Source organism: Phaseolus vulgaris, chromosome 1 (assembly GCF_051622355.1).
Source record: "Phaseolus vulgaris cultivar YP4 chromosome 1, ASM5162235v1, whole genome shotgun sequence".
Classification (NCBI taxonomy): Eukaryota; Viridiplantae; Streptophyta; class Magnoliopsida; order Fabales; family Fabaceae; genus Phaseolus; species Phaseolus vulgaris.
The window spans coordinates 44,304,521-44,315,890 of record NC_143498.1 but is presented as its reverse complement, the minus strand read 5'-3'; the positions used below and the strand labels follow the sequence as shown (position 1 = coordinate 44,315,890).

The 11,370-nt window shown below is 38.4% G+C and overlaps 2 protein-coding genes across 2 annotated transcripts; one reads left to right on the top strand and one right to left on the bottom strand.

The window, feature by feature from the left end:
* Nucleotides 1-153: 153 nt before the first annotated feature.
* Nucleotides 154-2,657, top strand: LOC137814242 (protein LIFEGUARD 4). The gene is made up of 4 exons (XM_068616853.2): nucleotides 154-458; nucleotides 572-685; nucleotides 1,763-1,920; nucleotides 2,212-2,657. Exons 1-4 carry the CDS (start codon nucleotides 212-214, stop codon nucleotides 2,416-2,418), a joined length of 726 nt encoding a protein of 241 aa, XP_068472954.1. The 5' UTR covers nucleotides 154-211; the 3' UTR covers nucleotides 2,419-2,657.
* Nucleotides 2,658-3,179: 522 nt separating this feature from the next.
* LOC137814241 (VAN3-binding protein) lies at nucleotides 3,180-6,809 on the bottom strand. Its single transcript, XM_068616851.2, has 7 exons — nucleotides 6,357-6,809; nucleotides 6,114-6,239; nucleotides 4,487-4,919; nucleotides 3,933-4,175; nucleotides 3,789-3,838; nucleotides 3,648-3,705; nucleotides 3,180-3,552 (listed from the first exon to the last, which is right to left on the bottom strand). The coding sequence occupies exons 1-7, from the start codon at nucleotides 6,681-6,683 to the stop codon at nucleotides 3,338-3,340; spliced, it is 1,452 nt and encodes a 483-aa protein (XP_068472952.1). The 5' UTR covers nucleotides 6,684-6,809; the 3' UTR covers nucleotides 3,180-3,337.
* Nucleotides 6,810-11,370: the final 4,561 nt, after the last annotated feature.

The following is an 11,370-nucleotide window of genomic DNA, read 5'->3' as shown; positions in this document are numbered from 1 at the left end:
GTCGGCAAGAATGACGTGGGAAGGTGGTAGAGTGGAGTAGGAGAAAATGCTAGAGGGTGCATGCACCGTATACGACACACAGACACGTGTCATCCTTTCCTCACTTCAAGGGTAAGAATCTGGTTCTTCATAGTATAAAACGAAACACATAACCAACGCACACACGTCTACAAAGCCTTTTTTGCTGAGAAACAAAGAAAAGGAAAGAAAAATGTTTATGAAAAGAGACGTTGAAAGCGGTGGTGGAAGCGAGAGACCCCTCTACCCCTCCATGCTCGAGAATCCTCAACTGCGTTGGTCCTTCATACGCAAGGTTTACTCCATCCTCACCTTCCAATTGCTTCTCACCATCGCCGTCGCTGCCGTCGTTGTCTTCGTCCGCCCCATCCCCCACTTCATCGTTTCCACCACCCCAGGCCTTGTTATCTATATTATCCTCATCTTCGTTCCTTTTATCAGTACGTCCTTCCATTCTATCTATTCCTCCATCTATGCCTTCAATCTTTTCTTTTATTTCTTACACACAAATTCTAATTTCTAACTCGCTGCATTGTTAATAATAATGTTACAGCGCTGTGCCCTCTTTACTATTACCACCAGAAACACCCTCTCAATTACTTCCTTCTCTTGATTTTTACCGTTACCTTGGCCTTTTCCGTTGGATTGACTTGCGCCTTTACTAGCGGTAATGTCTCCCAATTCTCTCGTTTTAAATCGGTGATTATTTGCTTTTGTCATTTATGATTTGTGTTACATTGTTTGGTTTCACTGTGGGTGAATTCGTTGATAAAAATATGTGCGTTAAAATTGAATGACAAAAGGTTGTTTCTTTTGTTGTGGTTGTGGGGTGTAATTATTCAAAATGTTTGGATTCCGAATAGGATATATAAGAAAGAGGTAAAAATAATTATGCAGAGTTACCTAAATTGCTAACTTTTTTTATTGGGATAATTGAATTGATTTTTAATCGATGGAAGCGCTTAGAATTTGAGTATAGATTAATGTGAAACGCGTATTTACAGTAGAATGTGTGTTTTTCTTGGAAAGTGCGAGTATTGGTTAGCATTTGTTTTAATTTAAGATTTAGAACCGTTCAAACTGTGTGTGGTTCGCTCTGGTTACATGTCCGTTAGTTACTTGGTATTTGTATTATTCTACCTACTGATAGCATTTCATAGTTTAGGCATAGAAAAAATAATATATTCTCCATTTTTATTATTTTCTTAAGATGGAAACTTTATTAAGATAAAAATAGCAAGAACATCATTAGTTTAGCATCAGAAAACTATAACTTATTTAACAAAAGTAAAAGACAGAAATACTAACGAGTTGCAGGTCCATTAGCCTCCCTCAGTAAGCAGCAGAGTGAAATTTTGGAAGCCAGCGTTAAATTTCAGTAGTCCTTGACAACAGGATTTAATTCTGGATTCCCTTCATCTTTTAGCACTCAATTAAACAACCATTCGATACTCAGTTTCCACTACTAAGAAATTGTGCTGGCAAATTGATTTCCCATCTTAAAGCAAACATTTTCAATCATGGCAGGGAGTTGAATATGTTTTTAAAATGACAAACTTCAATAACAACACTACTTCAGTGACCACACATCATCCTTTTAAATGAAAATAAAATATGAGAATTTATTGTTATTTCTTCTGGCAGTGAGTCAGTGACACGCTAGCATTTCTTTCTGTCTCTTGTAAAGAACATTTTCAGTGCGAATTTGCAATTATTTTCTAAGGTGTCTGGAAACTGGATACAGGGAAAATTATTCTGGAGTCTGTGATATTGACTACAGTGGTGGTGTTCAGCCTGACTCTCTACACCTTTTTTGCCGCAAGGAGAGGCCATGATTTCAACTTTTTGGGCCCATTCTTGTTTGGAGCATTGCTAGTTCTTATTGTATTTTCCCTGATACAGGTATTTTGGTATTATGAAGTCTTTATATTTGGGGGTGTTTCTTCTTGTATTGCATAAGTTTTTGCATATCTCCCTTGCATTCTGAAATGGGTTTTCTGCCGCAAAAGTCCACATCATACCAGAAAAATCTATTCCAGAATGAGAGGGAGGTGTTAAAATTTTTTACAAAGGTACAGAAAGAAAAGTCTTCAAGTCTTCTTCTTGATATGCATGTATGTATCTACAATTGGGCTAACAGGCCCTCTTATGGCTAAGGGATTCCGATACAGTGTTTTGTTCATTTCCTTGCAGATTTTGATCCCATTGGGTAGGTTTTCTTTGATGATTTATGGGTGCCTGGCATCACTTATATTTTGTGGCTACATCATATATGACACAGACAACCTAATAAAGAGGTTCACCTACGATCAGTACATATGGGCTTCGGTCTCCTTGTATTTAGACGTCATCAACCTCTTCCTTTCTCTGCTTACAGTCTTTAGAGCTGCTGCTAACTAAGGAGATAATTTAGAAGCATATATTCCTTGCCTAGGTACATGTGTTTGCTTTAAGGAACTATATAGTTATGCCAAAAGATAGTTCTTATCAAGAATTCCATGTGAGTGTCACGCTGCTGGTAACCTGTTGATTAAAAGATGGAATTTTGCCCTTAAATGTAAATATACATTTACCATCTTCGTACCTTTCTTCTTTTTGGCTCTCAGTTAACAGCTATATGCTTTAAAGATTTATCCAAACTTTATTGTGAATATTAGGTGATAACCAATAAGTAGTACGGTACTTGGTTTTTTTGTTCAAATACTTTGCCTTATTTAATGTTCACAAACTCTCTATCCAAAAGTCAAAATTAGCTCTATTTCAGAGGCAATTAAGATACAGAGTGTAGAAATCCTAGCAATTTTCTTCACTGTTGGCTGCACACTATTGTATTGTATTGCATCTTTGGATATTCCACCCAAAGTTCACACACATCTTATTGTTGTGAACTAATTAATTATCCAAAGCCAAAATCCACCTACTTTTCAGAATAGTAAGGTAAGAAGGAGATCAAACTCTTGACTATATATCTAGTCAGGAAAAAATTATCACAAAACTTATGTTGGATGAAAACACGTGAAGCGTTTTATATTTATAAGCTATCCATGACAACGTATGGCAACATTGGAGCGATTCTTGACTCTAGGGACTTGACACATGCATTATCGCTGGGGTGAAAAAACAATTCCTACGATTTTTACATTTTTAGACAGTAAAAAATATTCTCTTGTGGAAATCACTTAGTCCATTTGAGTCTTGCCGATGATGATTGTTTGAGGCTAAACACATGCAAATTACATCTCAATACATACTTAGTTTGAATCGAGTTCAATAGTCAGCGATAGCTAGCGACTCTGTTGGTAGTATTAAGATGACAAATTCAATTCCCATATCTGTTTTGTCTTTGTGCTACAATGGAGAGTAGCCTCGAAACCCCTTGTGTCCAGATGTCATATTCTCTTTGATTTCGACACTCAAACTCCACAATCCCCCTTTGGTCTGTCTTCAATCCAAAGTATCGTCGCTTTTCACCATCATCAAACAGATGTCTCCCTGGCCATGCTGGTAAATCCGTGCAAATATCTAGCACAACATCTGCATAATTTAGAGGACAAGTTATGAGCTATTGTTTATGGCTGCCTCTGTGCCAGCAAAACAAAGTTCTAATCTAATGGCTGCTCTGTGCTTACTCTTTTTCTTTTTGGTAATTGTTCCTGCCACATGTCTGCTTTTCATTTTCAGCATTACCTGAAATGTTTGCAAGCCTTGTAATTGTGATTGAATGGACTTTAAGCCAACTCCATACGGCAAATTCTTAAAAGGAAACTTACCTGGCCGGTTCGATGTATATAGACAGACACTATTTTCCAGTGAAGATCACCTACATTTGCACCAAAATGGAGTTTACTCTTTTTTGCAAATGAGAGAGAGAAAGACTGAGTTAGTGCTAACAGCACATTGGTGATTGATGTTACCTTTACGGGTGCGCTTGAGCAATTCACTGCCCTTGGCAATAAGCTCTTGGCTGCAGGCACCTAGAAAATTTTCTCCATTGAAAACTTCCCCGCTATCACTGGTGCTGGTGTTGCTAGTATTGCTATTATTACTTTTACCACATAGTCCAATCCCCCCTATGCCTCGCTCTAGTGGTGTCACTGTGGCTATATTCCATACCTCCTTCAAAGCTCTTGCTTTCAAGGTTGCTGCTCCTCGTAGAGCTGCACATGAAAGACATAAAATACATAAGCTGTCAATATAAAGAAGCCAAAAGATGCACATCAGACACATTCTATATCCTTACGGTACCAAGAGACTAATTAACAAAGAAAACTCCGGTTAATACTTGACATCTGAGACAGCTTAGTTAGTCATTTTTTATGGTTAAGCCCCCACAACATATTGCTAAGATCTTTCAAATGCATTTTGGTGTGTATATCAACTTTAGTAAAGTAGAACCTAATGGCCTTCATAATTTCTTGTTCTGAAAAATAGATAAGAAATAGATGCTTAATGAGTGCAAAAGCTCTACCTGTGGCAGCTGCAGCTGTAAGAGTAGTAATATCATCATGAGAACGGACATTCACAGCAGAGCTGACCACAGAAGCAAGGTGGTCACGCTCGGCCCCCATAGCTTCTGCAGCCTCTACACATTGTGCAGCAACTAATGTGGCTGCGGAAGCAACTGCCATGTCAGTCTTTGCCATCTTCTCATCCTTGCTGGGAGCAGACGAGCCTGCTGTTGCAGCCGCAATAGCTGCAACGGCAGCAGCCACTGCAGCCACTGAAATAGTGGCATGCAGCTGAGCAGTATGGGTCCTGGTTTCTTCTTTCTTCTTCTCTCTTCGGTCCTTTAACCATCTTCCAACAGTTTTAGGTCCCGAGCATGCTGTGCCGTTGCCAATAGTTGCACTGGCTCGTCCACCATTGAATAAAGGGTGAATGGAATTATTTGCCCGAAAAAACTGCATACACATTGATAAGGATAACCATTAACCATGAGCGTTGCCTGGTGTTTTACATGGTAAAAACACATTACCTATGAGTAATTTCAAACTAAACTTGTTTTGATTTCCTCTTTTAAGAAAGAAAAAACATGTAAGCCTGTCATGTTGTACTTGTGTTGATATAAAATTACAGAGATGTTTCCGCTTTCATTTCAAAGTTACATATCATAGGACTGCTGACAACATTCTCGGCTGTCCCTCGAGTCACTGGCACACGACTTTTCCTCCCCACATTATGTTAGTTTTCATGGATTAGTTTCAGAAGTACAGAAAAACAAAACAAAATCATTGGTACGATAATACATCCTGTATAGTATCTCCAACTTAAATACAAACAAAACAAGACTCTTTTCCTTTGTTCTGGCCAAATCAAAATCAGCTTGCCTTCTAAGGCTAAAAGGTAAAATTGTTTGCGTGAATGTATAGAGAAAGGGTCACTGTGCTGGCTATCTCTTTGTCCTGTTGTGAGGAAAACATCCGGCAAGTCCACACACAACTTTAATCAGTGATTTTCGTCATTTGACATTTCAGCACTAAGCATTTTGCCTGTTTCAAAATGTTAAAGGTCATTGAGCATGACCCTCATTAATTCATCTTCACTGCTCTAGTTCCCATTTTTTCCCTTTCTTTCCACTCCATTTTCCGTGCAGAGTGTGGGAAAATAAAGTTGATCCAAAGTCATTCACTCTCCCCTCAAGCAACAAGCACCAAGTTCCAACGAATTATTTTTGTGAACAGAGGCCTACCTTTCTTCCATGCATCCACACACACATACCGTAGGAGCTATACATAAGCTATATGCGGCATGAATCACCACCTATAGGGGGACACAGATGGGCCCCTCAATTCTGTTTTTGCAAAATCTTTTACATTTTTTATTATTCCCTTTGGGTGGCTTTTAAGAAGAGAATCTTCTCCCATGTCTTGTATTCTAAGACTAATCAGAGAAGACAAGACAAATGCTGTATTCTCCATATTGAAAAAACAAATTAACTTACTAAAAAAGAAAAATGGATAAACAAAAGTGAGAGTTTCCTCAAAGTTAAATCAAACAAATGCACCCTGTGAGAGTTGAAGCAACTCGCTCCTCCGGGTCCACTCACCCCACTTGAAAACCAAAGAAAAGGGAAAGAGAGTTGAGCGAGATAATACCTTAACAACGTCATCAAACTCATCTGAAGGCGAAATCGGAGGGCTATCTGTTCCGGTTAAGGAACCACCGCCATTCAAAGGCTCGCTGCTATGAGATAATCTACCCGACGTTAACGGAGACACTTCCTGTGACACAGCCAACAACAATAAAACAACTTCAAAACCGACACCAACATTAAAAACAATGTATATATATATTCAGACAGAACAACTTAGAAACTTTCTTAAAACGCTTTACAGCACCTCTCTTGTGGACTGTGACATAATGCGTTCAAGGACAAGCTGAGAGGTGGCTGAGGAAGCAAAAGAGAACTGATTCTTAGACATGGTGGAGAAATCTTCAGAGAGAAAGCTGTTGTTGGGAACAGTTTCTTCAGGAATGGAAGTGTTTGTATTAGGCATGCAAGAAGAGGAGAGAGATGAGTGGTGATGTGAAAGAGCTTTGGAGACCTCAAGAGCAGAGGCACTCCATGAGCGTGACAGAAACTCCATGGGCACTCGAGGACTCTCCGGCAGAGGGGTCGGAACGAACTCCGACCGGCGACAGTTAATGGTGCACTTTGGCTCCATTTGAAAGATGGAAAGTAGTGTTATTGTGTTTTTGGGGAGTGTTGAACTGTTTGTTGAAGCGGTGACAGCATGAAGGTTCACATGTTTATATAGTAACAGCAATGGAGAATGTTGAAATGGTAATGAAGCTCGCAATCACGTGTCAGCAAGTGATAAAGTAGGCCAAGGAATGGTCAAAACTCAGCATGTCAAGTACTTTTTGTCGTCACCATTAGTGCCTAATTATCATCATATACCACTCACTTTACTGTGTCAAACAAACAATCTTTCCAAATCTCACTGTTTTTCTCCTCCTTTGCAAATAATACACTACTTCTAATTCTACAATAGACTTGCTTATTTTATTTTTTTATCATACAACATCTTTAACTCTATAGAGCCATACAATTTTTTATTATATTAATAGTTTTTATCATACCATTATTTTTATTTTTTTAAGATATTTTAATATTTATCTTTTTCATTTTTATTCAACAGATTACGTATTATCATCATCATCATCATCATCATCATGGCTTATTTCTTTTTTTTTTTCCTTCTCAAATTATACACACTTCAGAAAATGAAAAAAAAAAATGTAAGTAATATTTATACTTTAGGAAACCACAATGTACACTCTTATTTAAATAATTAGAAAAACAATTAAGTTCACTAACAATATTTACTTTATATTCAAATACACATTTCGTCACATAATAGTCCAATCAGTGTAAATTGTTTTTAATGAAGTAACTAAAGATGTTAAATTTTGAATATTTAAAATTTAACTAACCTACATGTTGATAAATGTTAGAATTATTTAACTAGACATGTTTAAAAGTAATCATCCCTAAAATGTTACTTAGAAGTATAAACGTGAGAAATGGATAGTGAAATAAAATCATATTTGAGTATTCAAATTGAAAATCAGGTGTGAGCATTACATTAAACTATTAAAAGATATAATTTTGACCAAATATTACTAACAGTTGATTATGTGTAATAAAAATATATTTATTAGATACTGAATTGAATAGTTTTAATTAATCTAGTTTACGCTATACTTTTTAGTATTTTTTTTTTTTATAGTTTGGTATATAAGTTAATAAGATTACATACTCTTAATATTTAAATATTAAATATTTTTAACATCAAATTTTTTTTTATTACTTAATATATTTTAATCATTATTGTGTGATCATGGACCGACCCTAAAGTCTAGGTGAGAGGCTGTGTGGTCATGGACCGATCCTGAAGCCTTTTTGGCTTATGCTAGAGGCTGAGGAACTGTGTGATCATGCACCGACCCTAAAGCCTCTTGTGTTGGCCGACCCTAAAGCCTCTTTGACTTACGCTAGAGGCTGAGGGGTTGTGTGGTAAGGAGTCGATTCAGTTAATTACCTTGAATGATTGGTGCTGATGAGATTACCGTTACAGAACCTGTGTAATGAGCAGTTAAGTAATCAAAGAAGTTACAAAGAAGAGGAGGAGGCGAGAAGGCGCCAGGGAGAGTTATATGAGGGAGGGGAGACCAACTGAAAAAAAGGGGAGAAGAACATAAGAAATAGAGTGTTGAACAATCTTGATGTTCTAAGTCAAGGGTTATTTTGTCTTGGCTAGAACATTTGGTGCCCACCGTGGGGCAGGTAAAATTTTCCTGTGCCACTATAAAACATCGATAAAAATGAGCGATTTGAGGATAGAAGATAATGGAACGGTGTCTGATGCGACTCAAGTATTGATGGACACGAGGGAAACTCTAAGGAAACGAAACGACGAACAGGCGGAGGAATTTAGAAGAGTCCAGGAGGAGATGAGAAGGGAAAGCATACAAGCAAGGGAAAGGTTGGAAGAATCACTAAGAGTTCAGGATCGTTTACAGAGAAGGAATGAAGAACTTGAACACTATATGGATCAACAGTTGATAGTCCAATTGGAAGAAGGGAATGATGTTGATCAGGATTTTCAACCCTTTTCAGAAGAAATCCTGAGAGAGCAGATCCCAACGGGTTATCTTTTCCCAAAATAAGTGTGTTTGCGGGAAAGCAAGACCCAGGAGCCCATTTGAAAGTCTTTAGAACCCAGATTTGATATGTGGAGGGACAAACGCCCTGAGGTGTAAGATGTTCGCAGGTACGCTGGTAGGAACGAAGCTGGATTGGTTTAGCAGTTTACCGGAAAAGTCAATAACTTTGTTCGAAGTATTCTTGAGATCATTTATATCTCATTTTTCGACAAACAAAGCGAAACCTTTGGAGGTAGTAGATTTATTTGAATTAAAGCAAGCAAAGAAAGAGTTTATAAAGCAATTCTTGTGTCGATTCAGCGAGGTGATGGTACAGATTCCTCAGCCGAATTAATGATTGTTCGTGGAAGCCTTTTTAAGGGGTCTGCGGTCAGGATCGTTCGGAGAATCTTTGATTGAAAGGAGGTCGGACAATACGGCAGCAATAAAATTTTATGTTTTGAACTTATGATGGTGTTATGTTATGAAGTTATGTGTTTTACATAAAAATTTGTGATGATGTTATGTTTTGAAATTGATGTTCTGATATAAAGTTTACATAAGATCTATTATGACATGATCATGTTATTTTGAAGAGATATAAATGATGTGATTTGATATGATAGATTATTTAATACAACTGTATATGGTCAGTGGAGAGATATGTTAAGAAGGTCATGCACTACATGATGAAATCCCTGCAGTATAACTGGAAGGGATTCCGACCACGAGTCGGGCGAAGATCAATAATTAAGAAGGTCATGCACTGCATGATGAAATCACTGCAGTATAACTGGAAGGGATTCTGACCACGAGTCGGGTGAAGATCAATAATTAAGAAGGCCATGCACTGCATGTTGAAATCCCTGCAGTATAACTGAAAGGGATTCTGACCACGAGTCGGGCGTAGATCAATAGTTAAGAAGGTCATGCACTGCATGATGAAATCCCTGCAGTATAACTGGAAGGGATTCCGACCACGAGTCAGGTGAAGATTAATAATTAAGAAGGTCATGCACTGTATGATGAAATTCTCGTAGTATAACTGGAAGGGATTCTGACCACGAGTCGGACGAAGATCAATAATTAAGAAGGCCATGCACTACATGATGAAATTCATGCAGTATAACTGGAAGGGATTCCAACCATGAGTCAGGTGAAGATCAATTAAGAAGGCCATGCACTGCATGATGAAATCTCTACAGTATAATTGGAAGGGATTCCGGCCATGAGTCGGGTGAAGATCAATTAAGAAGGTCATGCATTGTATGACGAAATTCCTTTTTGTAAAACTGAGAGGAATTCCAACCATGTTTGAATAATTCGTCAATTAAGAAGACAAGGCACAACATGTGAAATTCCATCAAAATAAAAGAAATGTAACCTTGTTGGGAAGAAGTAAGAAAGACAATGCATGATGGGTGAACGAGAGCAAACAAATCAGAATATGAAGGTATAAGTTAAAGGCAACAGAAGCAGTAATTACATAAAGAGTGTGCGAATGATTACAGACCAACAGTTTGAAAGGTCAAACACAAAAGGCAAAAAGAGGAATAAGACACGACATTGAGATTACTCTTCCATATCTTCCCATCAATAACTATTTTGAACGGGTAAATATCCCGAAATTGTTCTAAAGCAACACTGAAACCATCCACAAACCCGCGAACAATTTCATCCTTCGCAGCTTCAAGGGCGATGTCGAGCGTTTGAACTTTGGTTTGGAGCAGGCTTTCAGAAGCAGAAAATTCTTTGCGTTTTTTAGCAAGTTCAGATAAAGCTTATTATAGTTTAAAATGAAGGTCATCTTTCTCCAAAGAAATGTTTGTCAATTGGTTCTCAAGATGAGTATGTGTGGCCTTCACCGATGCCACATCATCCTCAAGTTAACGCTTTTGAGAGTCCAAAAGGCTAGCTTGGCTCTGATGACTTTGCGCCAACTTATTCAGGTAATTCAGGAAGTCTGCCCAAAAGGAAAGTACAGGGAACGACAGTGATTTGTGTTTCAGTACTGTTAAGGCTTGAGCATGATGAAAATCTTCAACTCGGTCAGGAGTAGTGAAAATGGAAAACTCATGAAGAATATCGTGTTTGGCCCAAGGGTAGAGAGAATGATAACTCATATTAAGAATGAAAGAAGCAGGGAAGAAGAGGAACAATTGAAGTGTTAGGAGAAGCAAGGAAGAGTGTGGGGCACGTTGTTTGAAACCACGTGGAGGAAAGAGGACTTGTTTTCATTTAATGCAGATGGGACGAGCAATAATAAGATGTGTTAATCGAGGAAGGATTATCGAGGTGTTCGTCTAGAGGCATCAATAACATCAGACACAATGTTGCTTTTTGTGAGATAGGGAAACTCTTAGGGGACCTTTGTTAGCCTCTTTGGCTTACGCCAGAGGTTGAGGGGTTGTGTGGTCATGGGCCGACCCTAAAGCCTCTTGTGTGGTCATGGACCGACCCTAAAGTCTCTTTGGCATACGCCAGAGGCTGAGGGGCTGTGTGGTCATGGACCTATCCTGAAGCCTCTTTGGCTTACGCCAGAGGTTGAGGAGCTGTGTGGTCATAGGCCGACCCTGAAGCCCCTTGTGTGGGCCGATCCTAAAGCCTCTTTGGCTTATGCCAAAGGCTGAGGGGCTGTGTGGTGAGGAGTCGATCCAGTTAATTACCTTGAATGATTGGTGTTGAGGAGATTACCGTTACAGA